This window comes from Sylvia atricapilla, chromosome 7, assembly GCF_009819655.1.
Source record: "Sylvia atricapilla isolate bSylAtr1 chromosome 7, bSylAtr1.pri, whole genome shotgun sequence".
NCBI lineage: Eukaryota > Metazoa > Chordata > Aves > Passeriformes > Sylviidae > Sylvia > Sylvia atricapilla.
The window spans coordinates 19,240,756-19,256,700 of NC_089146.1; the positions used below are offsets into that span (position 1 = coordinate 19,240,756).

A 15,945-nucleotide genomic window follows, 5' to 3' on the forward strand; every position below is an offset into this window, starting at 1 on the left:
TCCTCCATACAGCTTTTATTAACTATTTATTATGATTTATTAGCATCCATTTATATGTAAAAACCTTCAACTTGAGCTTTGAGATGAGAGGTATTCCATGGAATCTCAAAAAAACCCAATGAAACAAACCCCTAACTTTTTATGTCAATATGTAGACAGTTGCAGAGTGATAATATGAGCATACACTTGTAATTTCAATTTGTCAGGCTGTGACAGCATCAAGTGAAAGTGGGCCAAATGCTACACTGCTGATTTGCAATCCAGCAGACTTTAAAACACAAATAACTTGGAAGCCTATAGTGTAGTCCATTTTGAAGCAGCTGATTTCTCGGTTTCAACTACCATCCCAATGGTCTTTAGGAATTATAGCCTGACGCAATGACTTGAAAATACAGAAGTATAAAAAGGCTATGAAACAGACACCTTCTGATGTCTGCATTCTGGTCTTTGGGGATAAATGTGATTACAGATCAGATGGTAACATTTGGAGCCTCCCCAACATCAAATACCCACTATAATGAAAGTAGAATATTTGTGTGTGTATTTGTACAATGAATTTATACTTCTACACATATATGAAATTGAGCTGTTTAAACTTAATTTAATCAGCGCTGGAATGTGTATGTAAAAAGGAGGTAATTAGCTTAATGTAAGATTTTTGCCATGCATCTCTATCTTTTCCTCATATTCTTCCAATAAGCCTACTCTTAGAAGTACTTACTCATATATAGAGTATATATGACCCAATAGAATTCTGTATGTACTTTCAGAAGTGTGTAATTTTCATTATCTGTTACAGACTGACTATTATTCCTGACTTGGCTTTTCTATCACAGGAATGTTTTAAAGGGCAGTGCATTCTGTGTGATGACCTGTACTGACTGCCGTAGGCTTTAGATTAGGTTTGGCATGAACTATGTGTCATCTTCTCTCTAGTTTCCAGATGTTCAGAATGTTGGGCCTGTGCTATTCATTATATCAATTGACAGTATTATTCAGCTGATGAGAAAGCAATGGATAAGAAAGACCTATGTTGGCAAAGCTAGGAGTTAGAGTCAAATCTCTTAAATTCTGCAGTTGCTGCAGATCTGTGGTAATGTAGAATGTAATTTGTGTTGAGGAAGGTGAGCTTTAATGATTATGGCTCTTTTCCTGACCCTCTTCACTACTTTTTTAGTTGATAGCTCTCTTAACCAGTGGTTACCATTGTCTTCTAACTTTAGCTAGAAAAAAAGGAAAGGAAACTAACTTCATCTATCTGAAAACTATTTTCAGTTGTAATAATGATCAATAATATTATGCATCCCCCTTATCACTTCATTTTTTGCTTATAATTGTATAAATTGCCTTTTTTTTTTTTTCCCCCCCCATTCAGATCCTGGAACAGAGCGAACTTGTGCAGAAAATATCTGTGAACATAACTGTACCAACCTGAATGAAGGAGGCTTTATCTGTTCCTGTAGGCCAGGGTACAAGGCCAGTGAAAGTAATCGCAACTCCTGTGAAGGTATTTTTAATCTTATGAACGTCTTCTTGCTGATAAATGTTCAGTGACCTGTCACTTCATTGTTCTAGTGTGGCCACTCATTTTCACATTCTAACAGGATTTTTATACATTCATCAGATGCTTCCTAAAAAGTTCTGCTGCTGAATCATATTTTCTAACACGTATGCCTCATTCAACAAAAAACTGGCTCCACAGTTAAGACTTCTTTTAAGCTTTTGGTGGCTGTAGATATGTTTTTGCTTTACAGCACACAGGTTTTGTCATACCTTTGCAATCTGAGGGATTGATATTTGATGTGGTTTTTTTCCTTATTGAAAACAAGTTTACTGCAGGTTATACTCTCATTCTGTTCTCAAACAGATCTACAGTAAAGGTGTGTTGTGCCATATTTTCGCCTTGGGTTTTATGCAGATAAAATGTGGTGAGGAGTCTACTCAAAGGCCATTACTTCCGGTCATGCAGTGTAGAACCTTCCCAGTTGGTGTTTCAGTATGTTTTGATGAGAACCCTTCTGCTTGTTTCTCCCACCTCTTGCGGACAATTTGTTTAGTTTTATTAAACATGATCCAAGGACACCCCTCCCTTTCCTTCTAGTTGATACCTTTTCTGAGGACTATGTGTCTTGGCTTCAGCATTTCAAGAAAGCTTTTTTCTTGCATCTCATTTAGTCATGCCTCATCTTTTGTCTTACCTTATTGATTTAACACAAAAATACATGATCAAAAGTACATCTCTGAAAATAAATATTTTAGAGTATGTGGGGAAGGCACAAACCTACCACTTCATGGAGTAAAGATGACCAGCATAGAATCATCAAGGTCAGAAGAGGCCTTTGAAAATTTCCAGTCAAGCATCAACCCAGCACTACCACTGTAACCCCTAAACCACAAAAGCCTCACCCAGCACCAGAAGCAGATGCCTCTGAAACACCTCCAGCAGTGGTGACTCCACTGCCTCCCTGGGCAACCTACTCTGATGCCTGACCACCCCAAGAGTGAAACTTTTTTTCCTAATATCTAATCTGAATTTCCCTTTTCTCATCTTAAGGCCATTTCCTCAGCTCCTCTCACTGCACGCAGCACAAAAGAGACCGGCTCCTACCTCACTACAGCCTCCCTTCAGGGAATTGTAAAGAGCCATGAGGTTACCCCTGAGACTCCTAAAGACTAAACAAGAAAGAAATCAAGTTTTAAGAATCTTTTCTCTTCTTGTGTCTAGATATCAATGAGTGTGAGATCTTTGGAACATGCACCCAGGACTGCAAGAATTCCAAAGGAAGCTATGAATGTTTCTGTGCAGATGGCTTCAGGTCTGTGGGTGATCAACAAGGGAAACAGTGTGCAGCTGATGGTATGTTAACCAACAGTGAGATTGATTACCACCTGTAAAGAGCAAGTGCAATATAGCAACTTAATGAATGTAATCCTCTCTTTTGTAAGAAGAGGATAATGAAACCCAAACCTCATTCTGTAAGATAATACTGTCTGTGTATTTCACTTATTCTGTAATCAGGAATGAAAGTTCTCATCTCTGCTTCCAGTTGCAAACATTAGAAATGATACCCTGATGCCTGCATTCGTTTTTCCTAAAGTTTTCTGCAAACAAAAAACAGTTTCCTATGGTTGTCATCAGAAGGAAATGAATGTTGCCTGTTCCTGAAGTTTAGATTATTTCAACATAATAATGCATCAGAAAAAAGCTGCATTAAACTGGAATAAATCAAAGACATTTTTTATGACAGGTTGCCATTCATTGTTCATGGACTGATGCACACAAACAGAAGGACTTTGGCCAATGTTTCAGATCAGTCACTGGCTTTTTATCATACCTCAGTGCAGTGACTACTGTGTGTGGCAGTCCTTGAAAAGGCAGAGTTGGCTCAGAAAATAATGGTAATAGATCAATAATAATAAAAATAAAGAGGTGAAGAAAATAGAATAAAGTGATGATGGAGCAGCATTATATAAAAAAAGAAAAACAGTACTGTATCTAGAAAAGTAGTTAACACTTTAACAGCTTTAAGGGATAAATGCTAGAAATATGGTGTGCCTAGTCAAATAGTAGAATCTTCAGAATAGAATGCCTGTGACCAAACCTAGATGCTACTGGAGGTTTTGAAACCTAAAAATTATTTGCAATATGAAAAATGCTACAAGAAAATGAGGTCTCTGGGTTACCCATCCAGGGGCCTAGTTCAGCAAATATTTATTGCTGAGCATTAGGCTGGAAATGCAAAAAGACGTTTACATTTCGGTTTCTGCCTGGCTGCCTGTTTGTACCTGTGATGGAAATCCAGTTCTTTGATGCCCTTCTTCACAGGCTTTGTTCCAGAAGCATCTGGACACAACAAAGTGTTGAAGGCTGTGATAGAAGATAATATAATTGTAGGTGGTAACAATGTAATTCATTATGCCTAAGTTCTATTTCTATGTATACCCAAAACTCCGCCCTGCTTTGTAGCACAATCTCACAGCCCTCAAAAATGAGAGCCAGGTGCTGGTGGGATGTTGTTAGGCCAACCCAAAATTAAACTGTGGTCAGGAGAACATTCATCTGAATATGGAGATATTAGAATTTAAAAACTTTAAGGTAGAACTTGGACATGTCGTGGCTTAAGGGACCGGCAATTTATTTGTGCTTTCAAAAAAAAAAAAAAAAAGTTTGCTGTACTTTGAGTGGGAAAGTGGAACCATGTACTGTGTAATTGCACTCTGGTTTTGAGATGTGATGATATGCCAACAATGTAATGTTTAAGAATTTTTAAGGAATTATGTCTGCACAAGACCTATGGTGAAAGGTATAATACTATCCACAATGTCAAGCATTTAAATTTCTAGGAATTTTGCAAAGCCATGAAGTTTGAGTGAATAGCTCTGAAGCTTTAGAAGTGGCCCTACATTCTCTCTGCTTCTTGTACAGATACAACTTGTGAAAATCCCTTTTAGTTTTAATTAGAAGTGACTTTCATCTGCTTTTTCTAAAATGAGAAATACATGAAAATAAATTCATGATTGTTTCCCAGGTAATCCTCCATTGTTACTGCTGCCAGATAATGTGCGGATTCGAAGGTACAATATCTCATCAGAACAATACTCTGACTATATTGATAACCAGGAGCGCATCCAAGCTCTGGATTATGACTGGGACCCTGAAGGGATAGGCCTGAGTGAGTATGCCAGCACTCAACCATGCAACAGCTGGTTTTAAAAGATGCATTTCTGCAGCATGGGTGTTTAATTTACACTGGAAAGCAAAATCAAATTAGATCGACTGGCCAGGTCTCAGCTGAATGTGCCCTTCTCCTCTAGTCATTCTCCAACATCAGTGTAGTTTCTTTTAATGCTTTAATTTAGTTTAGCTAGATTTCTGGTTTTCCTTTCATTTTAGTGTGAGTTTAGCTGTAGAGTTGTGTCTCTTTGGGATTATGCTGCAGTAGAAGACTGTTATTAATGAAACCTTTCTTTTTCTTCTGCCTCTCCATTTCCCAAACCTGGCTCAAGTCTTGCAAGAACTAATCCTTTTACTAAGCAGGAATGGCCAAGAGATCCCTGTGTTAACTGTATAACTTTTACTCCTTCCTTCCAGTTCCCGTTTTTTTGCTATTTCCACAGGGCCACTGTCCTGGGCCATACTTACTCCTTAGGGTTATGAAAGTTTAAATTACTCTCAAAATCATGTGAAAAGGTTTCAGAGCTAAGATGCTCTGCTCTTGAAAAATGTCATATACATTTCTTGATGATCTAGCTCAAAATTACTTTTGATGTGTATCTTGCATATGATGGATGACTTTAGAATTTACACACTAATACAATGCAATTAAGCTAAACAGACAACTCTTGCCTTATTCATAAATAAATGGGGCTGGTAACTTCACACAAGAGCCTCAGAAAAATTACAATTTTCAACAAATATGTAATTAACTAGACATTTCTCATTTTTTTTTTTAAGGTATTGTGTACTTCAGCATTCTGGGACAGGGTTCTGAGTTTGGAGCTATCAAACGTGCTTATCTCCCCACATTTGACAGCAGTAGGAACAATCCAACAAAGGAAGTTGACTTGAATCTCAAATACATAGTTAGTCCTGATGGGTTAGCTGTTGACTGGGTTGGAAGGTAAGTACACTGAAAGGCTAGAAGAATGCTGTACCTTGAATGTCTCAGTTTGTGAATTTGATCAGGCTGTGCAAAATCCACTTTTTTCTTCCTTATGGATTGTCTCTGAATATGTCTAGTCTGAAGGTAGTTCAGAACATTGTAGTAAGCTGTCCTTGTGCAGACAGCAGGTTAGTAGATGTGCATGTGGCTGACGGCATCACATATTCTGTGCGAGTGGCAGATCAGCTGTGCATCAGTAAAGTGATAATACACGAGCCTTCATGTCAGATGGATTCTTCTTCAACGATTTAGGTATGCTCCAGGGAACAGGCTTTCTCTGCTGTTGGCAGGAAAAGTCCCCAACTCACAATGGAATTTCACCTTTGCTCGTTCCTTACCAATCCTGTGCTGTATGAGCAATCCCAAAGCAGAAGTGTGATGAATGGATATATTTTCTCAGAAAATGGTTACATTTTTGTAATTGTGTTTCAGAGGTTTTTCTCCCTTTTGCTGACTGTGGATTTTTAGCCTAAAACATGGTAATTTTTTTAACTTAATCATGGAAATCATGAGATCACTCCTTATGTTTACTACCTTGGTGAAAATCTGGGACAAAGTTGGGCCTGACTCTTGGGAGTTTGCCTCTGATGTTTATGGTGTCATTTCATCCTGTAATATAACTGTTAAAGGACATAGTGGACAGGCATAGCTGTAGTTCATGTGGTATAATGTTGAGAAAAACCTGATGTATGTAGATGAACACTGTGAAATGTTGTCTGGATTCTGTTTGAAGCTGAATGGACTGGAGTTACAGAGATTAATCAACATTCTGAATGCTATTGCCAGATTTTGGATACAAAGTGATGAGAAAGAAAAATTGTATCTTTTCTTCCAGCAGTTTAGACATAGATATATTAGGGTCTGGGCTAGCCCTCAGGTTGTTTTGCTGTTTGCTTCATGAACTGGAGGCATCTAGAAAACAAAATGTCTCTGAAGGCAAAAGGGAGTGTCTGGATTCTGTTCACAAATTCATATGGTCATGAGGGCAAGCATCCAGGATATATATCACAAGCATCCTGGCAAGGCCTCAGCTTCATCTTAGTGAGCTACTTCAGCACTTCAAACATAGTGCTGTGCTGATTTCAGAACAATATTGAAATGTATTTTTAAAAACCACATTTAATTATCTGCACATTATATAAAATGTTACACATGGTTTGAGACACTTAGTCTTGCTTCTCATCTGCCAAATAGAAATTACAATATTTTTTCACATTCTCAGGCCAGCTAGGAGATAAATGATTTATTCAAGCAGAAGACACTGTGTGATTAATGAGTGCATATTTATGAGTCTGTTTATTATCTAAGGTCAAAAAATTATAAAGGCATGATGATAAAGATAAACAAAATTCAAGGAAGAGTAGACTGAACACCCTGTTTATTAGGACTAAAAGCATTTTCATCTGATATGGGAACAATTTTTTCATTAATATCTCTGTCAGAAGACAAAAGTCTAGAGAGGAGCTGTGAACTAATAAGCTGGATATCTCCAGAGCTGCTGTATAAATTACATGGTAAATGAATTTTTACTTGTAATGAACCTCATAGTCTTCTGGAAAACAGAGTCTTTAAAGATGGTTATTAGCCACTTCGGCTGCTTAAAAGTAACAAGGAAAGTTTTCAGTAGCCCTTCAATGAAGATTATTTGACAGGGACCAGGGGTAGCTGCAGAAAGTTTTTCAGAGGAAAAAAAGAGTGAGCCAACAGATCACGTTTGTGAAACTTATGTACATTTAGGGTCTGTATATTCTAGACAAGTTCAGTCATCAACACAGGTTCATTATATTAATTTCGTTCAAGTTTGATAGGGTGTTTCTTCTTTATTTTATTCCTCTTTCAAGTGTAAACTATTTACTTTTGGAATTTTTTGTGTTTTATGTAATTCAGACATCTTTACTGGACTGATGCAGGGACTAACCGCATAGAGGTGGCAAAATTAGATGGACGGTACAGAAAATGGCTTATTTTTACTCAGCTGGATCAACCAGCAGCTATTGCTGTCAATCCAAAACGTGGGTGAGTATGCAAGACTTATCACAATTATTTCAATGCTATTCAAAACCAAAAAAACCCACAGTGGTTAATTTTTCAGGAAAGACTAAAGGAATGTTTTTGGGAACTTCATTTTACTAACATTGCAAAGTTTGTGAGCATGGCAAATCATTTTAGGATTAGATTTAACATGGATGCCTGTGTTGGTTACAAGGCCAGATGGTTCAAAAAAAATTCTCTTTTCTACATTATTATGCTCCCACCAAATTTCTCTGTTACTACCGAAACAGGGAAGTAGATGGGAATGTCTCTTCACCAGCTTCAAGCAGGAAAGTCTCCATGGGGAAAAGCAATGTAAATGCACTTGTACGTTCAACAGCTGGGCTTGCTGCAATTTGGACTAAATGGGAGATCATGAGATATCACGATATGTGCTTCTCTCAGGTGGAGTACAGCAGCATAGCACCCTGAAGTGATGTGGATGCTACAGCTTTATTGTGACTGATGGATGTTCTTTTGATGTTTATTGTTCAGTGAATTCTCTGTGATCTTCCCAGTCATATGCAAAACATAAAAAAAGCTTTTTTTTTTCCATTACTGACCTTTTGAATGAAACTCCAAAGGATAATCACAATGATCAAATTCTGAACTTTATCCATTTCTCATTCTGTGTTTTCAGGCTCATGTATTGGACTGACTGGGGAAGGCAGCCAAAGATTGAATGTGCCTGGATGGATGGACAACAAAGACAAACCCTAGTCTCTGAAGACCTTGGCTGGCCAACTGGTCTGTCAATTGATTATTTGAACAATGATAGGATCTATTGGAGTGATTCTAAAGAAAATATAATTGAATCCATGAGACCTGATGGGACAGACAGAACCATTGTACTACATGGAGGTAAGAATATACTATGGAATGAATAGTAATCAAGATGTGTTCTTACAAGCACTTGGGCTTCACAAGTGGGGCTACATTTGGGAGCTTTTAAAATGTAGAGTCTTGGAAGTGTTTTCTCCTTTATACAGTGATCAATGGCACACCGGGCTCAGCGATGCCTGGTAACTGGACTCCATGATTGGAGTTTGTGTTCCCAAGAGGAGACAATGTGGAAAACTGGATTCTTGCTTTTTTATGTATACTGTTAATCAGTATCAATCAGTGTGAGCCCTGAAGAGACATGAAGAGGTCAGACAAATGAGGATATAAATATATGACTGCATAAGTCTTAAAATGAAAGCAATGAATAATGTGTTCAAGCTGAAGAAGAGCACTTCTCTCTGTTCTACTAGAGATTTTCTTGCTGACAGTCTCTTATTTGGTTCCTTTGAGAAGTAGGCAGTCCATACAGCCTTGATGTCTTTGAAGGCCATCTATATTGGATAGCTAAAGAACGAGGAGAAGTCTGGAAGAAGGATAAATTTGGAAGTGGAGAAAAAGTGAAAGTGCTGACTGTAAATCCGTGGCTTACCCAAGTGCGCATCTATCACCAGCACAGATACAATCAGTCAGGTGGGTAATCAGGATCCCAGTGAGCCACTTCTTCCCATGAAACTGAAGTTGGTATTGATGTCTGGAAAGAGCTTAGTAATCTTTTGATAAGGTGTCTGTTGGTAAATGATATTAGTTTCTGAAAACCTAATGATGAAATAGAAGCTGACAAGTATTTTCTGCACACTCAAAATGAAATCAACAGTGAAACACCACACACTGGTCTTTCAAGTCTGTAAGTTATGACTCTGTCATTTCTCTTTTTCCCCTTCCTCATGAGAACAGTCATAGTATGTATTTATCCTGGTAAAGTGTTGATCATTTAATACTTGGAGTAGTTTTTCTTGGTGCTATATGGGCTCTCAGCAGCCATTGTCTCTCCCTTAAGAATGTAAGGGTGTAAGAAAAGGCAGAGAGGAGGTTTTGGTATAAATGTGGTGTGTTAACACAACTAAGTATGGAATTGCTCTGCCTTACCTCAGGAATATGCTGCATTGCTTCTTCAAATCTTTATTGCTTTATCACCTTTTCAGTGCCTAATCCTTGTAAAGATGTCTGCAGCCACCTCTGCTTGCTGAGGCCAGGAGGATACACCTGCTCCTGTCCTCAAGGGACTCGGTTCCTAGAAGGCAGCAGCACGGAATGTGATGCAGGTAGAATAATTTGTCAAACTGGAAATGAAAGCAACAGAAGCTTTTTTTTAGGAATACGAATGCATTACTGAATTAGAAGTATGGGGGGATAAGTTAAATGATGTAATAGATATTGGTAAGGCAGAACATCTGGCTTTTATTCTCAGTTATCACTGATTTGTGGTCACCTTGTACATTTTCTTTAATGTTTTTTCATGTCATTTGTAAAATGGATATAGGTTTGTCAATCCGACCAGAGCAGACCCAGTTACAAAACTGGTCACACTTTCTGATTTTTGTTTTGAAGTTCCAAAATATTTTTTAAGAATGCATTGATTTCAGAACTAAGAATTTCTGACAAATTATTGTTAACAATTTCATTTACAATTCTGTAAAAGCTCTAACTTAGTATCATAGAAACTTAAAGCTTACAGAACTTAAGAGTGTGGACAGAGATAACTTCTGGATAATTATACTCTGGAAAGCCTTTTAGGCACTAGAATTTCATGCTTGGTTGTTGCATTGCAGCAAACCCTCACAGTGCTTCTAGGAGCACAAATTAAATAGAATTTCTCAGCCTTTACTGAGAACAATGAAAGCACCACTCCAGGATTTCTATTTCTCTCTAGCTGAGAGTCTGCATTCTTAGCTTACAGTAGTGTGGGTGGTAGCCAGATGTCCTTGTACTTGTCCTTGGAACGTATCTTTAATGTATTATGATTTGTAACATTATGTCTGGCATCTTTCCTATGGTTAATCTTCTCTGAGTTATATTCCTTTTGCACTGAAAGAAAAAATGTCATCACTTTTACACTGCCTTACCTCTAAATTACATTTTCTTAATAATTATTAGTGATTTTTCCTATTGCCAAGTGGTGTGAGCTGCAGAAAGAAGTTATAGTAATATGTAATTATGAATGAATGTATGCAATATGTCTTTAAATTAGGGATCAATAACAGTGTTGATTGCATTTGCTAATTGCTGCTTATTGCTCTGGGGACACTGAATTTGGTATTCTTTGCTTTTACATGACTGCTTTACCTAAAATGTTTGGGAATTAAGAAAACCCTGCTTGTGCAGTGACCAAACATAGCTTTTGTGCATACATTTAGTTAATGTGGTCGTATTGCAGCTACTGAGAAACAACCTCTGCCTTTCCCAGTTTTGTACCCCATTTACTTGAAGGGCGCTTTACCTGTAAGAAACATTGTAGAAACATACTTCCTTCCTCTGGCTGATAACAGTTTTGTGACAAAATACTATGATCCATGTCCATCCTCAAATCTATAGCCTATAATAATGGCTCAGATCCAGAGCTTTTCCTATGTTAAGTACACTTTTCTGACAGTAAATCCTGAGCTCTTACTGAAGACTAGATTGTTTTTTTCCCCTCACTTGATTCAACATGAGAATAATGCTATTCCTATCCATGTGCATTTCTATCCATTGCTTTTATTCCTAAGTAAATGCATTCCAGTTTGGCTTTCTCTGTGCTATTTCCTGCTTGTAAAATGGAAGTTTGGACAGAAGAGAGAAAGCATTGCTGCTTTCTGAATGGAGAGGTTTGAAGATGGTGTTGGGCTGTATTGCATGAAAAAAAGAAAGTGAGCAGACACACAACTCTTGAGCTGACTATGCCTACACTCTACTAAGTTGTTGTGTTCTGAAAAGAGGTTTTGTTTCAATTAATTTAAGCTTATTTGGCAGAAAAAATAGACACAAGAACAACGAGCACATTTGCTATCAAAAACAAAAATTCTGAAAAGCAGCCTGTGAGTTTGCATATGCAAGATACATAGAGACAAAGAAAACGCATTATTGGTATTATTTAGTTTGTTGAGGATATCCTGATAATGCATGTGTGGCTTCTGAATTTTGCAGCTATTGAATCCCCTCCCACAATGCCACCAGCTTGCAGGTGTATGAACGGTGGAACATGCTATATAGATGAAGGCAGTCTTCCCAAATGCAAGTAAGTCTGTATATTGTTAGGGTAGTCCTGGCTCAGACTGTGCTGGTTTAGTTTTATGAAACAATTAAACAATTAAATGTCATACATTGGCAGTAGCATTTTTATAACTAGTGTTGAAAAACACATGCATAAAAATACCAAAAAAAGTAATGTAAATGCATCAGTTTGGGGAAAAAAACCCAAACAAACCTCAAAACCAAAACCCCAAAAAGGCAAACCTCTGAAGATTCCAATAAAATGTTATTCCTCAAAATTGTAACAATGGAAAAGTACCTCAGTAAATGTAGATTGGAACAGCCAGCAGGTGCCACCAGTGCTCCACTTGAAACCAGACCTTCTGACTCAGCACTTTTTATTTTCACTTTTTGTTCTCCAAATATAGGAGACGTACTATATTTACATACAGTCAGTGCAATATATAATTACTGAGCATGGAGTTAAAATTTCTGGGTTGCAGATAAACATTTCAGAATATAATGATAAAGCTGAGATCTCAAACTTAATAAAAGTCATTCAGTCAGCTGTCCTTCTTACATTACAGATGTTCTTACGGATACACTGGGAATTATTGTGAAATAGGATTGTCAAAAGGAGTCCCTCCTGGAACAAGTAAGCTTTAAGAATATATTGCACTTGACATTTGAGCTAAAGAATGTGTAATGCCTCACCATGATACCTGTTCAGGGTCAGATTTCTAATTCTTTGGGCTCTTTTTTGCACGGAACTATGCTTGCTTGAATGTTTTCTTATTCTTCTGTCTTTGACAGCAGCAGTAGCAGTGTTGCTGACAGTCATACTAATCATACTAATTGGAGTGCTAGCAGTTGGAGGCTTTTTTAACTACAGACGAACAGGCTCCCTTTTGCCAGCGCTTCCCAAACTACCAAGGTATGTTTTGAAGGCTTTCAGAGCAGGAATGTCCGTGAACTGGAAATGTATATTTGTTTCTAAATATTTCTGAAAAAATCAGGTTTTTTGCTGTCTGCCCATTCTGGTAGAATATGGGAAGCGCAGTGTTGCAGCAACTTGAGTGAATTTTTCATTCCAGACAATATCATCGCTGATCATTATTGTGTAACAAAGGATGACTGTAAAACTCTGACATTCTAAATTAGCTTTTAAATAATGAGCAATGTAGAAGACTGTTTACCAGATCTGAAACTGCATATTCAGTTCAAAAACATACATAAGACCACAGTTAAATGTTTTAATTTTTTATAAAACTTTAACCTGAGATGATTTGAAGAGATCATTGAACACTGAAAGGCTGTATTCAACTGCAATGCTGTATTCATCTGCTTAAAAATATGGCACATGTGTAGTGAACTTCTGTGTGTTTCCAAGCCTGAGACAATGCCTACACTGCTGACAGTCATACTGGCGAGTGAAAACCAGCTTTGTGAAATGTCTTCAGAAATATTTGGTGTTTTAAATCAAAGGAAGACAAAGGAAATATATTTCAAATTATTTAAAATTACTTTGTTTTAAAAAAGATGTCAGAATATGATGCTTTGAATTTTTTTTAGCTTTAAGCAAATTATGTGCTTTAAAATGCATAAAGGCACATCTTCATAGTCCTTGCACCAATTTCCCATTTATAGCTCTTAAATCAATCTAATTAAATCACTATAATCCATAATGTGGATGAAGCTCAAACTGCTTCCTCACTGGAGGATTACACTGAACAAGTGGCACTGTATGAGCCCAGATGAAAACCATGAAGATGATTAGAGGGATGGAGCAACTCTCCTACATGGAAAAGCTGAGAGAATTGAGTTTGTTCAGCCTGGAAAAGAGGTTTAAGGGTGACCTAAGTGTTATTTTCAAGTAGGTGAAGGGAATCTACAAGGAAAATGGGGAGAGACCTTTTACAAGGGCACATAGTGACAGGAAAGGGAGGAATGGATTCAAACTGGGAATAAGTTTTGATTAGATATTAAGAATTAATTCTTTGTGAGTGGTGAGGCACTAGAACAGGTTTTCCAGGGAAGCAATGGATACCCCATCCCTGGCATTATTCAAGGCTGGGTTGGAAGGAGCTCTGAGAAAACTGATCTAGTGGAAGGGGTCCCTGCCAATGGCAGGGGGGCTGAAACTAGATGATCTTTAAGGTCCCTTCCAGCCCTAGCCATTCCATGATTTTATGATTCTAATCCAATTTATTCATGAGTTGATGTAGTTGAATTGGGGCAAAATTTTTGTGCAGGTAAATTCTGAAGGACAAAGAAGTTTTAAGAGATCTCCAAGCTACTCACTGAAATTCCCTGTTTCCTGCTTTTTTGAATGGAAACTTTCTGCATTGTCATACAGTGAACAAACTGAAATTTTAATGTACTGACTTGATCTTTACTATTCAACAATGCTTCCCACATAAGTTACGAGACTGTGTGAAAAGAAGATGTCAGTTTTTTGTCTGTAAAGGCTTGATTTACATTTATTTCTGCCATGAATATGTCTTAGTCCTGCCATTGTTCAATTTCTTTTTAAATTCTGAACTCGTACATTTTCAGCAGAGTTAACTCAAACTATAGCGTAGCTATAGTAATATGAGACCTGTCCCTGTACAGGAATCATAGCTAAGATCTACCTTTTCAAAATTCAATCAGCTGATGCCTACAGGGTCAACTAGTGACGTGTACATAGTGCACCAGCTGTAGGAAAGAAGTTTAGCACGAGCCAGATCCAGTGAGGACATACAATAGGAAGGGTTATTCCAGTACTTCTGTCTTCCTTCAAGTTAGGCAAATTTGACAAAATGAAACCAAAGGTTAGCTATGGATCAGATTTGTAGCTAGCTGCCTTGGGGTTGTTACATGCTCAGATTTCTGTGTGGGAATGTCCTGTATTCTATCTATCACTCCTCTTATTTTTTAGGCCCACAGTGTGCTTTCAGACTATTTCCAAAATTATTCATGAATATCTAGTGTGCGCTTGTGATTGTTATAAATCTATACACAGACTGAACATTCACTAGTAAGAAAAAAGTGACTTGTAGGTATTTTCATGATTTGCATGTGTATGTCTGCAGTATAGGTATTGGTGGAATTATATTGTCAAATTTCAGATACATGTTTTAAAAATCAGTTTAAATGAATTTGCGTAACTGAGTGAATCCTTGCATTTGTCTTTAAATCAACACTAAAGTAAGAATGGTCAAAATGTAGCTAAATTTTGGGAAATTGTATTTCACTGACATCACTTGATGTCTACATGAGCACACAAAGGTATTTGAGATCATTCTGAGTGGGCTAACTTAGGTTAGAAAACTTGTTAAACTTAAAAAGAAATATAACTTCTGATATTAGCTTGCCAAAATTCAAAGTGATTATTATGCTTAGAAGAGCAAGTGAAAAGACCTGTACTATAAATTTCCGTATAATCTCTACTACTTTCTTTTTGTTTGTTTCTTTTTGTTTGTTTGGGTTTTTTATAGTTTAAGTAGTCTCGTAAAATCTAATGAAAATGGCAATGGAGTAACTTTCCGATCTGGAGCAGATGTGACTATGGACATAGGAGTCTCTGGCTTTGGGGGAGATTCTGCTATAGACAGAGCAATGCAAATGGTAAGATTTGGTTCCCACATAATTTTTTAAATTGTGTTCTTTTAATGCAATTAGTAGCTTATAGAAGGGATCCCTTAACTATAAAATCATAGTGAGATGATAAATGTGAAAAAGAAATGAACAATGATTAATAGTTTCCTAAAATAGCTTTTTGTAATTTGAAGGCAAGGACAAATATAAGATGTTCTTTAAAATAATGTGAATTTTTCCAAGATTTATATATCAGAAATTAAGTCAATTACCCTCTTTCATCCTTCAGCACGTTCATACAATATAAAGGGAATGAGTAGACAAATGACAGCATTATAACAGGGATTTTTTTTAGGACCTTTGTGTTCCATGGAACAGTTTAAAAATGTGTCATTTTCAAAACTAAATGGCATGTTAGAGCATTCAGAGGTAAAACTCAAGCCTAACCACAGGATTCACTATTTTTTGCAATACAAGATAGATTTGACAATTTCTGAATTTATAAAGTTTGAGCAAATCATGTTTAACAGTTATGGGGACATCATAAAGTGTAACTCTACTTCATGCATGTTTTGTTACACACATCTGAGAAATAGCAGATCCCTGTGTTATTCCCATTTGCCACAAGCAGTACAACGTACAAATAATTTTTACATGTAGG

General features: G+C 37.1%; 1 protein-coding gene across 1 annotated transcript in view; it reads left to right on the forward strand.

Annotated features, from left to right (window-relative positions):
• The window catches only part of LRP2 (LDL receptor related protein 2), a 97,826-nt gene that overhangs the window by 78,542 nt on the left and 3,339 nt on the right, over positions 1 to 15,945 (forward strand). Inside the window, exons 63-74 of the mRNA XM_066323258.1 lie at positions 1,376 to 1,507; positions 2,726 to 2,857; positions 4,530 to 4,673; positions 5,456 to 5,621; positions 7,551 to 7,679; positions 8,335 to 8,555; positions 8,991 to 9,167; positions 9,680 to 9,799; positions 11,661 to 11,751; positions 12,293 to 12,360; positions 12,519 to 12,639; positions 15,185 to 15,314. Coding sequence (XP_066179355.1) covers positions 1,376 to 1,507; positions 2,726 to 2,857; positions 4,530 to 4,673; positions 5,456 to 5,621; positions 7,551 to 7,679; positions 8,335 to 8,555; positions 8,991 to 9,167; positions 9,680 to 9,799; positions 11,661 to 11,751; positions 12,293 to 12,360; positions 12,519 to 12,639; positions 15,185 to 15,314 — 1,631 coding nt within the window. The remainder of the gene's footprint in view (positions 1 to 1,375; positions 1,508 to 2,725; positions 2,858 to 4,529; positions 4,674 to 5,455; positions 5,622 to 7,550; positions 7,680 to 8,334; positions 8,556 to 8,990; positions 9,168 to 9,679; positions 9,800 to 11,660; positions 11,752 to 12,292; positions 12,361 to 12,518; positions 12,640 to 15,184; positions 15,315 to 15,945) is intronic.